This window comes from Desmodus rotundus, chromosome 1, assembly GCF_022682495.2.
Source record: "Desmodus rotundus isolate HL8 chromosome 1, HLdesRot8A.1, whole genome shotgun sequence".
Taxonomy (NCBI): Eukaryota; Metazoa; Chordata; class Mammalia; order Chiroptera; family Phyllostomidae; genus Desmodus; species Desmodus rotundus.
In genome coordinates, this window is record NC_071387.1 from 163478355 (window position 1) to 163497024 (window position 18670).

General features: G+C 38.4%; 1 protein-coding gene across 3 annotated transcripts in view; it reads right to left on the minus strand.

The window, feature by feature from the left end:
- The window catches only part of SCAMP1 (secretory carrier membrane protein 1), a 94790-nt gene that overhangs the window by 50411 nt on the left and 25709 nt on the right, over positions 1-18670 (minus strand). For 2 of the 3 annotated variants that reach the window (XM_045197912.3, XM_045197910.3), the window contains exon 2: positions 17026-17103. The exons of the other annotated variant lie outside the window; for it this stretch is intronic. In XM_045197912.3, the coding sequence (XP_045053847.1) occupies positions 17026-17103 (78 nt within the window). The remainder of the gene's footprint in view (positions 1-17025; positions 17104-18670) is intronic. 3 annotated transcript variants of the gene reach the window in all.

An 18670-nucleotide genomic window follows, 5' to 3' on the forward strand; every position in this document is an offset into this window, starting at 1 on the left:
AAAATAGGGGAAGTTAAGAATAGTGTAGGAAATGTAGAAGCCAAAGAACTTACATGTATGACCAATGGACATGAACTAAAGGAGGGGATAGTGGGTGGGAGGCGGTGTGCAGGGTGGAGGGGAACAAAGGGGGAGAAATGAGACAACTGTAACAGTATAATCAATAAAATATATTTTTAAAAAAGAAAAAAAAGGTTAGAAATAACCCAACTGTCCAACAACAGCAAAATGTTTAGATAAATTGTGATACATTCATAGAACATATTATGCATCCATTTAAAAGTTCTGAAAAATAATAAAATAGAGAAAGCTTATACCTATAATAAGTGATAAAAGCACCCTGGCTGGTGTGGCTCAATGGATTGAGCACCAGCCTGCGAACCAAACGGTCACCAGTTCAACTCCCAGTCAGGGCACATCCCTGGGTTGCGGGCCAGGTCCTCAGTGTGGGGCACGTGAGAGGCAACCACACATGGATATTTCTCTCCCTCTCTTTCTCCCTCCCTTCCCCTCTATCTAAAAATAAATAAAATGTTTAAAAAATAATAAGTGATAAAAGTTATAAAACAAAACTGCATATACACTGTCATCCCAATTTTTATTTAAAAAACAATTAAAATATATCAAATGTTCATAGTGACTATTACTGGAGAGTAGGATATAAAAGTTTTTTCTTACACTTTATCTCCACTATAATATATTGTTACCCAAAGAAATATAAATGCCCTGTTCTACCCCAGTATCTCATATTAATAGGCAGAAACACTGAAACTAGTAAGTCCTAACTGTTCTGCAACTAGAAAAGCATGGCCCGAAAGTCTCACTGTCTTGGTTTAATATGGAGTGACAACAAAACAATGACCAAATAAAATGCTTGACAAAGTTAGTTGGAACATACTTTAGAAAAAGCACAAAGGAAATTCACCTAGTTGATACCTTACTACAAATTCTTCACTCTTTTGAGTAATAAATGAAGAATTAAGTAACAATAAATTAGTAGGTAAGGATGAAAGCTGGGTCAGAACTAGTAATTTGACAGATCTGAGATCACAGCTGCTATGGTGTGGCAACAATGAGAAACTTTGGAGAAGTCCCAATCTCCACAAGTGAGCACTGATATTAATGGGATTGCTGTTATCCTGAGAATTTCTTCAAACCTGTAGACATTAGCTAGATCTCTGTTCAGCTCTGGCATGTAGTATTTTCTTCAGCTACAACATACTTGATTAGCCACCTCAAGCCAAGTACAGCTGTTGCCATAATTATTAAAGACCTATTCTGATGATACCCCCTAGATGTATTCCAACTGTTCACTTCTGCACATATGAGTAAAAAGGAAATTAATAAAACAACCCACCCAAGATTTCCACTTCTGGCAACAGAGGAGACCATAGATTGTAGTGAACCCCCCATATATAATACCTAAAAATGTTAGGTCAAATTTTATTTAAATAATATTTTAAGTATAACTAAGCTGACAGAAAAATCCTGGGATAACAGAAAAACACACACACAACAACAAAACCCCCTGCAAATCCAAACAAAGAAGAGCCTTCATGCCATGCCATTCACAAAACCACTGGGTTTTAATAAGGTGGAGAAAAGCTTGGGAAAAGCATGCAAGCTAAAATCAATCTGAGATCCCTCCATAAAGCCAGGTCTCCCTACAAAGCAACACTCTTAGTGGACAGAAAAATAGCAGCCTCACAGAAAGAAACCGTAGGAATATCTGCTTGTCTTGCCCTTGATTCTGGATTAAGGGGGGGAAAAAAGAAATCTTCCCTGAGAATACAGAATCATAAACCTACCAAACCTGCAGACTTTTCACATTCTACCCATACAGACAAAATGAGTAAAGCTAAAATTCCATTTCAAGGAATCCCAGGTTGACAGTAACCTCAGGCATCTGGCAAAAGTAGTGGAACATACTTAAAACCAGGCTTCAAAAAATCTTCACAGATAAAAAGCTCCAAGAAACTCTGAGTCACGACTTAAACACAGGGAAACTGGCCACCATGAGCACAGTCACAGGCAAGCACAGGCTCACAGGCTTGCGCACTACAAAATGAGACACGTGATACTGGAATAATCAGATACAAAATGTAAAGTAGGTATGTTTAATAAAGACATGAAAGAAGGTAATAAATACATGATTCATCAACAAAAGAACTGACCAAACATCATCTTAAAAAGATACAAATGGAACTTCTAAAAATTAAAACTGTAATAATTAAGATTATAAATTTAATAAGTTACACAGCAGACTAGACAAAGATGATGAGATAATTAGAAAAATGGAAGTGGGTCTAGAGAAACCACACAGAATGTGGCAGAAAGAGGGGGGGAAAGGAAAACATGAGAGGTTAAGAGAGACGACAAGAGAGTAAGAAAGTCTAAAAACTGAAGACTTTCACAGGAAGAGAACAGAGACAATGAGGGAGAATCAATAGTCAAACAATGTCAGGACACTAATTCTCAGATTGAAAACTCCAAAGCCCAAATCAAATGAAAAATACGTTAACACCTAGATACCTCATTATAAGAAAGCAAATCCTGAGAACAAGAGATCTTAAAAACAGCAAGAGAAAAAAGACACAAGCCTACGTAAAGGAATGTCAATAAGACTGAGAGCTAACTTCTCAACAGCAACAATAGAAGCCCACATAAATGTGCTGAACTGATGAGACAAAGTGTCAATGTATATTCCTAAACCCCATAGAATTACATTTGAGAACCAAGGTGATAAATAAAGACATTGAAAGAGTTACTACCAACAGACCCCACAAAAAAACTTCTATTTAGAAATAGGAAAAATTATACCGGAAGGAAAATCTGAGATGCAAGGAGGAGTATCTTTCTGCCTCACTGGACACTTCTGTGTCTATCATCTTCATTTCACACTCACCAAAACTCCAGATCTGGGAGGAAAGTCAACCTACCTATACAAAAAAGAGAACACTAGTACAGCTGAGTGTACCAGAGTAAGACAAGGTCTTTCCCCAACAACTCTGAAAGTATGTCTGCTCTGGCGGACCCTGGGGGAAACCTTAAGTATTGAGAAAAGCAGAAGGTGCAGAGATGGAGACAGAGAGAAAACAACAGACAAGTCAGGAGAATAGGAGGACAGCAACTTTGGGGCAGAATAAAAAACAAAGTCTGGCAGAGCAAAGCTGTAAATCCTTCTCCCTTAGTAGATGAAATTTCACCAGTTAGGAACAGACTATTTTAAAACATCTCTGTGAAAGTTAAGGGCTATACTTTCTTTTATTTATTCTGCATTGAAGTCTAACTGACAGATAACATTAGGTTAGTTTCAGGTGTACCATACAATGCACATACGAGTGAGAATAAAAGGTATGCCCTCCAAGTCCATCCATGCTGTCACAAATGGCAAGATTTCCTTCTTTCTTGTGGCTGAATAATATTCCGTTATATGTGTATATGCATATATATGTGTGCATAAGTACAGAAACACACACAATTTTCTTTATCTAGTCATCTACTTATGGCCACTGAGGTTGTTTCCAATTGTTTTATATTTTAACATAAACTACCTTACTATGTTTGCCTGCTGTGTGGCTTTGGAGAATTCAACTAGGAACAATAAGTAAAAGTTATAGGAAGATACATATTTTAGCTCAGTAGAATTAAAAACATTATAACAATCATGGTAATACAATAGTGGGTGGACTGTTCTATAATATAGTGAACTCTTTGCACTAGAAATTCCAAGTGCATTATTAAATAAATGACTGAATATTCAAGATCCCTTTAAGGCATGGAGTTCCCACAGTTGTCTTCCTCATGTATAAATAAATGTATGTTCTCCTTCTTGGTTTTCTTCCATATTTTAAACACCTATTTAAGAAAATTTCTCCTTGCTTTTTTCCTGCACTTTCTCTTCCACTTGTGAACCTATTAATAACGTTCCTAAGTCAACCGTGAGTCTAAAGCAATGTTTCTTAATGTGTGCATAGATCTCCTGAATCAGAAATCACTGGTGCTTATTGAAAATGCAGGCTCTGGGCCCCATGGTGGGCATACTGACTCAAAACCCAAGAGTTGAGAAGAAGGGATCTGCATTTTTAACAAGCTCACATGTTTAGTAAGCTCCCCAGGGTGATTTTTAGACACCTTGAAATGTGAGAGCTCTCCTCAAAGGCAACAAAGTTTACAGCTTCTGTGAACCACTGCCCTATCCTTTTCACGCAGTGGAGACTGCCAAAAGAAACCTAAAACTTTCTGCAACTTTCAGTCTCTGATTGAGCAGACAAGAACTGACTGTGTTGTGCTTAACACAGATTCCCTTGTTTTTAAGGGTGGTGAAAAAGATACATACTAATGTTAGAATTGAGACAAACAGAAATAATTTTATCAGAATAGTTAACCATTTTCAAATAAGGCTTTTAAAGATGAGAATAATTGGGGTGGAGATGCATAATGGAAAGAATGAAGGGATATACAAGGATGGGAGTTTCCAATTACAGAAAAGCTCAGAAAGGAATGGAAGCATGACCATGAATACTCATTCCTAAATTCACCAAACATTTATTGATCAACTACTGTGTACCACAAACAGTTATAGACACTTGGAAGACATTAATGAACAAAACAAATAAACATTCCTAACTTCACTGAGCTTACATTCTAGTAATAGAAGATAAACAATAATGTAATAAACAAATATACTGTAGATTATCTTAAGAAAACAATAAATTTCATGGAAAAACAAAAAAAGAACAGGACCAAGGGATTGTGCTTAAAGGTGAAGTGGAGATAATTTTACAAAGGTGGTTAGGAAGTGAAAAAGTCAGCCTTGCAGATATCTGGGCGGGGTGGGGTGGGGGGTGGAGATCACCTTAGGCAGAGGGAATAGTCAGTGGAAAGTCAGAAAATGCCTGATATATATGAGGAAGATCAGTGTGTGGGATAGGAATACACGAGGGGAAAAAAGTGTAAGAAGATAAATAACAGAGATTTTAAGGACCAAACTATAGGTTATTTTAAGGACTCTTGGTTTTACTATGAAGAGCAAAAGCTAGTGAAAAGTTCTAAGCAGGAGACTGAAATGATTGACTTTATTTTATTTTTTTTTAGTTATCACTTTGGCTGCCAAGTTAAATAAAGAGAGAATAGTTAGGAAACCAGGCAAGGGATGATCACAACTAAGACAAGTCATGTCCACGGAAATAAGGGGTCAGTTCTGGATGTATTTTTAAGGGAGAGCGAACAGGATTTCCTGATAAAATGGTGTAAGATATAAGGAAGTGGAAATAGGAAAACACCATTTGGGTTTTGGCCTAAGCAACCTGTAGGACAGAAGTAAGGAAGACTGAAAATGAGCTGGTTTATGAGCAGAGGATTCAGTTCAGTTTGACATGCTGAATTTGCAATTTCTAAGACATCCAGATAGACATGTCTAGTAGGCAGTTGAATATATGGGTCTGGTGTTCAGAGCAGTGGTCTGTGATAGTGATGTAAAGTTAGGAGTTACCAGCTTGGAGATGGTATTTAAAGCTGTGAGACTGAATGAAATCACCATTTGAGTGAGCATAGATAGAGAAGAGCAGTAAAGCCTAACTCCTGATACACCCCAGTACTGGGGGTAAAAGGGAAGGAATAGGAAAGATACCAGCAAAGGAGACTGAAAAGGAAAAGCTCAAGTGTTCTGAAAGCAAATGAAGAAATTCTTCCACAAATGAGATACTGATTGAGTGTCAGTGCTGGTGACAGATTAAGACTGAAAATTTACCATCAGATTAGGCAATGGGGAAGTCATTGCCTAATTTGACAAGTACATTTTGGTAGACTGTTGGGAGCAAAACCCTTGTTTAATTAAGTGTCTTTTATAAGAAAGGACTGAGGAAAAAAACAAGCAGACAGCTCCTCAGAGTTCTGCAGCAATGGGGGAAGCGAGAAAGTTTTTCTGGTAAAGGGATGGCAGAAATTGACAGAAAGGAAAACTAGACTAAGATGAAGTCTTATTACAGAGTTACAGTAATCAGACAGTATGGTACTGGCATAAGGAGAGACATATATATCAACACAATAAAATTCAGAATCCAAAAAGAAATCCTTACATTTATCAGCAACTGATTTTCACCAAGATAATCCAATGTGAAAAAAGTTTTTTCAGAAAATGGTGCTAGAACAAGTAGAATATCCAGATGCAAAAGAATGAATTTTGACACCTATATCATACCACACATAAAAATTAACTCGAAATGGCTCATAAACCTAAATGTAAGCACTAAAACTATACAACTCTTAGAAGAAAACACAGCAGCAAGTTTTTATGGCCTTGAGTTGGGCAATAGTTTTTAGACATAACACCAAAAGTCCTCCAGCCACCTGGCCACACTTCCTCTCCAACCCAGTTGCCTGTCTCCATCCTTTCTACCAGTGTGAATGAATTGTTTCTTCTTTAACGCCTTGGTGGTCAGACTTCCATACGGTTTGATTTTCTAACAGTTCTGGTTATTTTTTGTTTTTAAATGTGTTGTTGTCCTTCTGTTGGTTGTGTAAGGAGGCAAAGTGTATCTACCTATGCCTCCAACTTGGCCAGAAGTCTCTACTCCTAGATATATATCTAAGAGAAATACAAGCATATGTCCACACAAAAAATAGTACACAAATGTTCATAGCAGCCAAAAATTGGGAACTATCTAAATGCCCACCAACTAATGAATGAATAAATAAAATGTGGTAAAAATCATTAAAAATCATTAAAAAGAGCCTTGGTTGGCATGGCTCCGTGGATTGAGTGCCAGCCTGTAAACCAAGGGTCACCAGTTTGATTCCCAGTCAGGGCATGTGGCTGGGTTGAGGGCCAGGTCCCCAGAAGGGGGCGCACACAAGAGGCAACCACACATTGATGTTTCTCTCCCTCTCTTTCTGTCTCCCTTCCCCTCTCTCTGAAAATAAATAAATAAAATCTTTTTAAAAATCATTAAAGAGTAATGAAGTACTTACTGATACATATGACAACATAATAGAACCTTGAAAACATTATGCTGAGTGAAAAAAAGCAGACACAAAAGAGCACATATTGTAGGATTCCACTTATATGAAATGTTCAGAACAGGCAAAGCTATAGACAGAAAGTAAATTAGTAGTTGCCTAGAGCTGAAGAGGAGGTGGGAATGTGAAGTGAGTGCCAAAGGGTGCAGAGTTTCTTTTGGGAGCAGGAGGAACAAAAATATTCTAAAATTAGAATTTGGTAATGCTTGCACAACTCTATGACTACACTAAAAACACTAAATTATACACTTTAAATGAGTGTATGGTATATTAATTATATCTCAAAAAAGCTGTTAAAATACATGAACAGATTTTTTGTGATTTTTTTCTAAGATGGAAGAAAACACATGTTTTTATGACAGGAACAATCCAATAGAAAGTGAAAAAAGTAATGATGTAAGAGAGGGCAATTTAGCAAAGTTCTTAAGTGACAGGGTACAGAATCTAGAGCACAAATATAGGGAATGGCTTTAGACAGAAGCGCAGATAGTTCATCTATGAATAAGAGTCAAGAAAGCAGAGTATATGGGTATAAACACTAGTAGGTAGATGTGGCACTGGAAGTCTATGGATGTTCTCTACTGAATGCTTTTGTTTTCTCAGTAAAATAAGCAAGATCATCAGCTAAGAGTGAGGATGGGGAAGAGATTTTAAAGATGAGGAGAGAGGACCTGGCTGGTATGGCTCAGGTGGTGGGAGCATTGACCCATAACCAAAAGGGAGTTGGTTCGATTCCTGGTTAGGACACGTGACTAGGTTATGGGTTCAATCCCCAGTCCAGGCATGTATGGGAGCAATCAACAGATGCTTCTTTCTCATATCAATGTTTCTCTCTCCCATCCTATCTCTCCAAAAAGCAATGAAAACATGTTCTCAGGTGAAGGTTAAAGTTCTTTTAAATAACAAAGATGAGAAGAGAGGAAGAAGGGAGTGGACAATTAAATTACTAGAATATTCAACACCGTTCAGAGCTGGTCATGACCTGAAAGTGAGACCCTTCAGCATGGTTTCTCCAACCATACTTAGCTGCTACAGTATCGGCAGAGAATAGAAAGAGTTGTATTTAACCAGTGCTTGGGTTTTAGCCAAGGGATTATGTCAAAGTAAGAGGGAGAGAAAAGGCAAGGTAGTTGAAGGTGCATGCAAAGGAGTGATTACAATGACTGAATGTGGAATTTTTGCTGAGAGAAGACAAGAGTTGAATAAAGGGCAAGGCATAGTAGGATCAACAAACTAGAGGTCATGGTGAAGTTTAAACATGTGTTGAAATTGAGGCACTAGAGTAATAAGTAAAAAGATGCATTAACTTGAAATTATGGAAGAATAAGTGACTACAATGAGTCTAGGATATGACCAGGGGACTGAGTGACTTGAGATCCCATGGAAGGCAAAAATCAATGGAAGAAATGAAGCCAAGGCACTGAGAGGCAGACTGCTGGGAAGACCACCACCATGTATTCAAAATAAGAGTAGTGTCAAAAAGAGTCGTGGTGAATCAAGAACTAAAATTAAGAAATGTTTAGAAAAAGAAATAGGGGTAATAAGAATCAGGGATCAATAGACAGATGATAACCACAAAGAGTGGTGGTTCCCAAATATAATCTGACGACATGAGATTCAAAGGTGGAGATTTTTAGACAGGAAAAAGGAAGAATGTCCAGAAGCAGCAATGGAAAATAAGATATCTACCCTACCGGTTCCAGCCAAGATGGAGGCATAGATAGAAACCCTTCCCTTCTTTGCACAACCAAGAGGAGGATAACAATCAACCTAAAGTCGATAAACAACGAGAAGTACCAGAAAATCAAACTGCATGGAGCTCCAACAACCAAGGAGTTAAAGAAAAAAGTCAATCAGAACAACCAGACCAGTAAGGTGGCAGACTGCATGGGCTGACTCAGAGAAGCCTCTGCAGACAGCAGGCTGCAGAGGCAGGCTGACTGAAGGGGAAACTGAGACTCAGAGTTGATACGGGATTGCTGTGGTGGGAGACACTCCCAGTCTCACACGAGAGTCTGATGGAAAGTGCGCTAGAGAGGAGCAGGCGAGCTGGATTGTTCCCTCTCTGGTGCCTCCCCCACAGGCAGCACTGCAATGCAGCAAAGAGGGTTGCCCTGCCCAGGTGAATACCTCAGGCTTCGCCCCCTTACAACTTCTCAGGTATGTCAAGACAAAGAAATATGGCCCAGCCCAAATGAAAGAACAGAGCAAAACTCCAGAAAGAGAACTAAGCAATGAGGAGATAGCCAACCTATCTGATGGAGAATTTAAAGCCCTGGTAATCAAAATGCTCAGAGATCTGATTAGGCTTGGCCAAAAAATGAAAAAAACAAATGAAAGACACCCAAAGTGAAATAAAGCAAAATATTCAGGGAACCAACAGTGACAGGAAGGCAACCAGGACTCAAAACCATGATTTGGAACAAAAGAGAAAAATAAACATCCAACAGGAACAGAATGAAGAAACAAGAATTCAGAAAAGTGAAGAGAGTCTTACAAACCTCTGGGACAACCTGAAACACTCCAACATCCAAATCATAGGGGGGCCAGAAGGAGAAGAACAGCACCAAGAGATTGAAAACTTATCTGAACAAATAATGAAGGAAAACTTCCCCAATCTGGTGAAGGAAATAGGCTTTCAGGAAGTCCAAGAAGCCCAGAGAGTCCCAAAGAAGTTGGACCCAAAGAGGAACACACCAAGGCACATCATAATTAAGTTACCCAAGATTAAACATAAAGAGAATATCCTAAAAGAAGCAAGGGGAAAGGAGACAGTTACCTACAAAGGAGTTCCCATAAGGCTATCAGCTGATTTCTCAAAAGAAACCTTTCAGGAAAGAAGGGGCTGGGAAGAAGTATTTAAATCATGAAAGGCAAGGACCTACATCCAAGATTACTCTATCCAGCAAAGCTTTCATTTACAATGGAAGGACAGATAAAGTGCTTCTCAGATAAGGTCAAGTTAAAGGAGTTCGTCATCATCAAGCCCTTATTATATGAAATGTCAAAGGGACTTATCTAAGAAAAAGAAGATCAAAAACTCTGAACAGCAAAATGACAACAAACTCACAACTATCAACAAATGAACCTAAAAGAAAAGAAAAACAATGAAAACAAAAACTAAGGAAACAACTACAATAGGAACACAATCAGAGAAATGGACATCACGTGGAGGGATTTCAGAGGGGAGGAGGAAGGGAGGAATAGCGGGGAAAGGTACAGGGAAGAAGAAGCATGGTTAGTAGGCATAAAATAGACGGGGAGAGATAAAAAATGGTATAGGAAACAGAGGACTCAAAGAACTTATACATACAACCCATGGACAGGAACTAAGGGGGGGTGGAATGCTGGAGGGTTGGGAGGGCAGGGTGGAGGGGGGATAAAGGGAGAAAAAAATTGGGAAAACTGTAATACCATAATCAATAATAATAAAAAAAGTTATCTACCCTACCTTTATGGCCAGTCGTCTGAGAACTGTGTGAGAAAAAACAGCTAGATCTTTGTTTTGGTGGGGCGGGGGCAGGGGTGGTTAAGGAGGAGGTAATCCTCACCCAAGGATATGTTCCTTGATTTTAGAGAGAGACAAAACATTGATCGGTTGCCTCCTCCATGTGTCCGAACTGGGGATCGAACTGCAACCTAGGTATGTGCCCTGGCAGAAAATCAAACCAGCAACCTTTTGGTGTTCAGGGTAACACTCCAACAAACTGGGCCACCTCGCCAGGGAAAAAGCAGCTACTTTTTGAGAATGTTGCAAGGGAAGAGTGTCCTTATAAACAGGCCAGTTTCCACAGAGCAAAACACAAAACATTCATAGACAAGGTTAAGAATATATGGAACTTTGATGAAAATTGACTGTGACTCCCAGAAAGCATGATGGAAAGATTCAGAAATTAAGGAAATAAAAAGATTACAGAATAAGGAATGTACAGAGCATCATGAGGATTAAAATCAGGGGATTAAAAGTATCCTGGGGCTACTTTTAGAGACTGGGCTTCGAAAAGAGACTGACATAAACAGAAATAAAGGGCATGATAAGGTAAGTCCTAATAAACTTAGACCAGAACACATGTTTTGGGTAGAAAGGGATAGGTGCTCTGGGAGCTCCACTTTGCCCTTTTGTTTTATTTAATTTTTATTTATTGATTTTTAGAGAAAGAGAGAGGAAGGCAGGGAAAGAGAGAAACATCATTTTGTTGTTCCACTTATTTATGCATTCACTGGTTGACTCCTGTATGTACCCTGACCAGGGATCAAACCCACAACCTTGGTATATTGGGATAACGCTCTAACTAACTGAGCTACCTGGCCAGGGCCCACTTTGCCCCTTTTAAGTGGGTGTGAAGAGTAATGGAGTCACATATTCTTATTTCAATGTAGTGTACAGACCCTAAGGTGAACCTCAATGATTCTCTCCTCCTGATGTCATGCCCTTATAGAATACCCTCCTTCCCCAGCAGATGCAAGCCCATGACTTGTTTCTAACCAACAAAATATGGTACAAGTGATGGGATGCCATCCTCTTGATTATGTTACATTATGTAAGACTTCATCTAGAGTGAGAGACACTCTGCAGACTTGATGACATAAGTGCCCATGTTGAAGAAGACCATGTGGCAAGGAACTGTGGATGGCATCCATGAACTGACAGCAGTCTCCAGCTGAGAGCCAGCAAAAAGCCAGGGCCCTCAGTCACACAATCTCAAGGATATTAACTCTGTCAACAACCTGAATGAGCTTGGGAGAAGATTCTTCCCCAGTTAAGCCTCTAGATGAGACTACAGCCCAGAGAACACCTTGATGCCAGCCTGGTGAAACCCTGAGTAAATATCCCAGTTAAGCTGTGCCCAGACACCTGCTCCACAGAAGTTGTGAAGTAAGAAATGTGTGTTTGTAGTAACTTGTTACCCAGCAATAGAAAATACATCTAGTATGAGTGCTTCATCTTGGCCCATTCAAAGAGGTGAGGATAACCTAGGGAAGCCATTATGTCCCCACACAGTCTCTTTTGACTCTATGCAGTGGCTGATAAAAGGTGTGGGGGGGGTGGTCCCAGCAAGGGTGGGTATTAGCAGATGACTTCAACTGCAGTAAATGGCGCATTACAGGATAACACTAAATAGATATATATTCTAGGAGATAAATACAATACATGAGGACTCTATACTTTCAGCTCAATTTTTCTGTAAACCTAAAACTGCTCTACTAAAAAAATGTAAAGGCAATCTGAGGTCAAGTCATGTAGGGCCCCACATTGCCACACTACTAAATAGGCAATGCATAATCAATACACACATTTCTAAGGAGAACAGACCTAACACTAGACCTCTGCTTTAGGAAAATAATCCTAGTCACAGTGCAAAAACAAGGTAAGTAGACAGGCCACTGTATTATTCCACAGAGGAGTACCTGAATTAGGACAATTTAGTAGGAATGAAAAGAACAGACAGGTAATATCTCCTGGAGGTATAAGTGACAGGATGTGGCGACTGATTAGGTGGGAAAAAAAGCTGTTTTGAGCCGGAGGACTCAGGTATTTCTAGCCAATGACCCTACCAGGATGGAAGGCAACAATTACCATTAATTGAGATTAGAAACAAAGAAGATTGGTTTCAGAAAGGACAGATAATAAGTTCCAAGAAAGACAAGACAGTAAGAAGCAAAGGAGAAAAGAAAATAAAAGAAATGCACAAGAAGAAGAAATAAAGACAGGCCATACAGTACAGAAAATGTTTTTAACAGTGTTAGAGATAGGTAAACTACTAAACACACTTATATTCAGTCAGTACCTGAAGCTAAAATTTTTATCCATTTTTAAAAGAAAAACTGATATTAGAAATTATTTCCCTCAACATTTTCCACCCTGCTTCCATTTTTACACACACACACACACACACACACAAAGATGTCCAAAGAGGTTAGATTCTTTGCCTAAAGTTAGTTACCAACTAATTAGTGGCACGGCCTAGATTAGAATCCAGATCTTATCTCAGTCTACTTTACATCCTGAATTATCTTAGTTAGAGGCAGCTCTTACATACATAAATCAATTATCTATGTCCCTCCCTTATGGCCAGAAATGACCGTGTGGGCATACCAGTCTTGGCGTTTTCTTCTCTTCGTTTTTCTTTCTGCCAGAAAGTGCAGATCTCACTGTATAGATGACAGAAATCATATATGGCAACAACTAGCAGAGCAGAAAAGGCCCATCACTGAAGGTAGCCTACCCCTGAAGAAAATCAATATGACAGTAAACTAAGGCCCTCAGAAATGTCACTAAAGATTTATATCAGCAGTGCCACACTTCCCCACACAGAGAGGTGTCCCTATTCCTATACTTTAATACCCACCAGAAGGTATCCTGTCCAAAGCCATGAATGCCATCACCGGTGGCTGAAATTAGTGAAAATCAAACTGCAGTAGACATTTTCAACTGTTATCTGATTTAAAAGGGAAACATTCTTCATAAATACATACTGATTCTAAAGGGCGAACTAATTCTTCTAGCAATTTATATATTAAATTTTAGAGGGTAGGCCAGGAAATCTACCCACCAGGTCCGAAATAAGTTCAGAGGGAAATGCACTTTAATTCAAACAAAAAACAGTATCTCATAACTCAAGACTACCATCCATTTTTATAGCATATCTCAATTCAGACTAGCCCATTTCAAATGTTCAGTAGCCTTTCGTTATACTGCCAACAGACTGACTTAGTTTACACTGTGACGACTCCTTTCTCTGAATTTATAATATAGACTGAATTAATATAGAAATTATTTCTCTGGCTGGTGTGGCTCAGTGGACTGAGTGCTGACCTGCAAACCAAAGGGTCGCTGGTTTGAGGTTGCAGGCCAGGTCCCCACGTCCTCAGTAGGGGGCGCACAAGAGACAACCACACACTGATGTTTCCCTCCCTCCCTGTCTCCCTCCTTTCCCTTGTCTCTAAAAATAAATAAATAAAATCTTAAAAATTCTTTTAAAAATATATAAATTATTCAAATTATTCAAATACTTAATTGGTGCCTTCTTTAAATACCTTAAAGTGCCATTCAAACAGAAAACTAAATATAAAAGGAAATCTAACTTAAAAAAAAGAAGGAAAAAAAAAGCAGAAACTTTCTATATCTTAGCAATGTTATATATTCATTCTGCTAAAGGATCTTCCTAGTCAACTTCAAGTAGCTCACCCACCCTTATGCAACAATCCAGAAGCTTCATTTTGAATATGAATACTACCAATCAACTAAAATAATATTTGGAACAAGTTCTAACATAACACTTAAATCAACTATCCAAGTACATCTAATCTGTTTTGGAAAATAGTCACAGTCATTTAAAAAAAAAAAAAAAAGACAAATTTCTCAAACCAGGCTTATCAGAAACAAAGAAATTTTAATTTTTTATTACTTCAACTGTGCTTTTTTCCCTATGAAAGGTTCAGTGGAAGCTGAGCAGAGGAGCACTCACTCTCGCAACAGCCGTCCTGGTTCTGACACGGCGTCCGTGTTTCACTACCGCATGGCCCAGCGGTCTGCTTAAACCCTCCCTGACTGTAAAGTCTCAACACTCGGGGCCATAATTTACATTTTTATATTTTATTTTTCCTGGATGTATATCATTTGTGATTATTAAATCTCAATTAGGTGAGAAATTTTTCATGTACAAGGACTGTATCTTCTATTTCTTAGGCATCAGTACTGGGAAAATGGAAAAGGCAAAGTTTTACATAAAATAGATGAGTTAGTAAACCAGTTCTGCCACTTACAAACTGGATGACCTTTAAAAATATCCATTTTGAATGTTATAAGAATTCAATAAGATAATACAGATAAAGCGCGTGGCACAAGTAGACAACTTAATAAAGAATACTGCTATCACTGATAACAATAATCTGAAACTGCTCCTGTCACGGTTAAATGTACTTCTTGCTAGTAAAATCTTCCCCCCAAATTATATGAAAACCTGTTTTTATTCTTTATCGGCAAACTTTAAAAAGTCTTGATCCCATCTTCACCAATCCCAGATGAAGTTGCCATATTTACTTGTCAAAATTGATCCACTTATTGGCCATTTCACAGGGTTCGATCTGAAATTTACTTGCTCAATGAACAGTTTGGTGAGCCCTGCTTAGGTCACAGTTGCTACACGTAATCAAAGGGTGTTAAACGACGGCTTTGAAATAACAAAGTGAAATCTAAAAATTCATTCTTATTGTAATGCGTTCACTGTGTACAAAGCTCTTCCAAAAAATAAAAAGTTAATGTAACAAAATTGAAAAAAATTCCAAGTGAAACCCTACATAATCTCTGGGAATTATTTTCTAGACTATGAAAAACATACATGAGAAAAAGGTGATCAAGTAAGAATCATCATACTGATGTGTACATCCAAGCACACAACTGAAGAACTCCAACACTGTTAAGGGGATGACTGACACTTCAAGAGCCAACAACTGTTTAAAATTAGGGACCTCATGAGTATGATATTTAAGTAAAGACTCAAACACAAAAGACAAAATTATTTACCAGAGAATTTTTTAGGAAGAATTCTCAACAGTACCTACGCCTCAATAGTTCTCAAAACTGGTTCACGATAAAAGAGCTAAGACAAAAACAAACAAAAAACTGCCCTAACTATAAGAGATTAGGGCCCTAGTGGATACTATAATAAAGCTCCCCTCGTATTTCTAATATACTTCCAGGGTAGAGAACCTCTGTTCTACAAGGATTTTCTCCCATACTCCTACATTTTATAAATCAATACTAAATTCTGAGAGAAAAATATGTTTCTAGGCCAGATAAAGTTCCAGAGGTTCTAGTCCAGCAGAGCTAGTATTATTCAGAATAACATAACTCAAATGGCAATCACACAGATATTCATGGTACAGTTCATATACAGGTTTCTCTCATTGTAAAAAAACATTACCCCACATTACCATTAAGACAACCTGTATTCCAAAAAAACAAAACAAAAAAACCAAACCGAAAAAACACCTAGCTCTCCTATTTAAAGTTTTGCAGTAAGATTTACATATGAGAGGGATTATTAGCAATTTAATTTGTAGAAATATAGGAAAATGTGCAGTAGTATTTCACTAAGATCAAAGTAAGTTTTTTCTAGCCTCACCCGAGGATATTTTATTTGTTTTTCAGAGAGAAAGAGGGTAACATCAATGTGAGAGAGAAACATGGAGCTCCTACCCACGCCCCAACTGGAAATCGAACCTGCAACCCAAGCATGTACCCCAACTGGGGATCAAACCCGCAGCCTTTCAGTGTACAAGACAACACTCCAACCAAACCACCTGGCCAGGGCAAAAGTAATTTTCAATTACTCCTAATATTTCTTCCTGTTCAAAAAATAAAAATTGCCCTGGCCAGGTGGTTCAGTTAGTTGGAGCATCATCCCAAATACCAAGAGTTTGTGGGTTTGATTCCCTGACAGGGCACATACCTAGATTGCGGGTTTGACCCTCCCCCACCCCCGCTAAGGCACATACAAAAGGCAACTGTTGGATGTTTCTCTCTCATATCAGTTCTCTCTCACATTGATGTTTCTCTCTCCTTCTCTCTCTCCCCCTTCCTCTCTCTCTAAAATCAGTACACATCCCTGGGTGAGGTTTAAAGCAAATAATAAGCCCTGATGGGTGTGGCTCATTGGTTAGGCATCTTCTAGGTCACCAGTTTGATTCCCAGTCAGGGCCAAAGCCTGGGTTGTAGGTTCCATCCCCAGGCAGGGGATATGTGAGAGGCAACTGATCAGTGCTTCTCTCCCACACTGATGTTTCTCTCCCTCCTTTCTCCTCTCTAAAAATAAATAAATTAAACCTTTTAAAAGTAAGTCATAAATTAAAATAAAAATTAACTTGCTAAGCTAAATAAAATACTAAAAGCTTGTTTTACATAAATTTAACCATTCAACTAAAAAAGAAAGCATACTAATATAACTGTTATTTAATTTCACTTTTAACATCTAAAAGTAGTTTAATTAAGAATAGTCTTACTGTTCTAGAATCTGAGAATGGATTGTATTCATCAAGTCCTGGTGGAACATTTCTTGTCACCTGTGTCACTGATGGGTCCTGGAATAAAATTTTAAGGACAAAAAAAGATTACTCATCCTTTAAGATACAATTTTGATATTTACAAAGCATTTACTTTATCTGTATTTTTGGTCACCTAGCAAAGGAAACAGAAGAAAAATAGATGATTATCAGATTTACTCAGTCCCATTCCGACAAAGTTGAAATTTAACCCCACAGTCCTGGCACCCTCAAAGAAAACCAAATGAAAACTGGGTTAGATGCTAATCAGCTGCTAGCTATTATTTAAAGACTGAAAGTAGACCGACTCTTAACAGCTGTGGAATTCATTGCACAAGAGCATCTTAGCAAATTTTGGGATAACCCACCACCCTTTCCTTTGGGCTCTACAAAGAGTTCATGTTCCCCCTTTTTATATTTTCAATCAGTTTTCCCTACTACAGATTTCAGTAATACATTACAAACCAATGTCATGTGCAGGGAACATCGAACATTCAAGATTAAGTACCTCTCACTTGTTTTATTCTACTCCAATATTTTCACTGACTGTAATTTTTTTTCCCCCACATGATCCTGGTCTGTCTTCCCCTTCCCAAGTATAATGTATTGCCACTCCCAGCTTTTCAAATCTTTTAATATTAGGCCTTCAAGTAAATAACTAAGTCACAAAATCCTAAATACTCTATTTCTCTTGACTGTGAATGTAAAACACAAACATAATGAACATCTCAACAAAATCAACAACGTAATTAATGTGAAAAGCATTCACAAACTTTAATGTAGCCTCATTAGCCTCCTACTTTCAAACTTTGGCATGCAGCAGAATCCAATAAAGCACAGGCTGCTGCACCCTATCCCGACAGCTTCTGATTCAATAGGTCTGGGGTAACACCTAAATATATTTCTAACAAGTTCTCAAGTGATGTGTGGCTGCTAGTCTGGGGACCACTGCTCTCAACTATGCATACCTTCTCCTATCCATCTCCTCAATGGTCATCAACGTTACCTTTCAAAAATGAATGGCTAAACTGGTCATTCCCCTCCTTCAACCCCTCTCTTCCCCCTCATCTATTTCAAAATTTTTGGAGGCTCTCCACTAACTATAAAATGCAAATTCCTCAAAATGAGACACAAGGCTCTGACCTATGTGTAACCCAGCACCTGCCTTCCCTTCCAGCCTCATTAACTTTCTCATAACCACTCTCATGTTGCCAGATCCTCCTGCCTTAACCAAATGAAACTAGTCACTGAATAAGGAACCTCAAGCTTGGCAAAAAACAAAACGTAAGGTAAATTAAGAGTACAGCACAGACAAAAAATAAAGGCTTTAGGCTTGCTCTTCAATAATGGAAGGAGGGAATAAAATCACTTTACTTCACTGGGTTCCCCTCCCATGTTTACTAAAAATGGGGAGCAGGAAGATTGTCAAGACGGGATGTGTATCTCAGGAGAAAAATATAAAAAACAAATGTTTTAATAAAAAAAAAGGTTTTGATCCTCATACGAGGATATGTTTTTATTGATTTTAATCAGGAAAAGAGAAAAAGAGAAACACTGACTGCTTGCCTCCCGTAGATGGCCCAACCGCGGATCAAACCTGCAGACT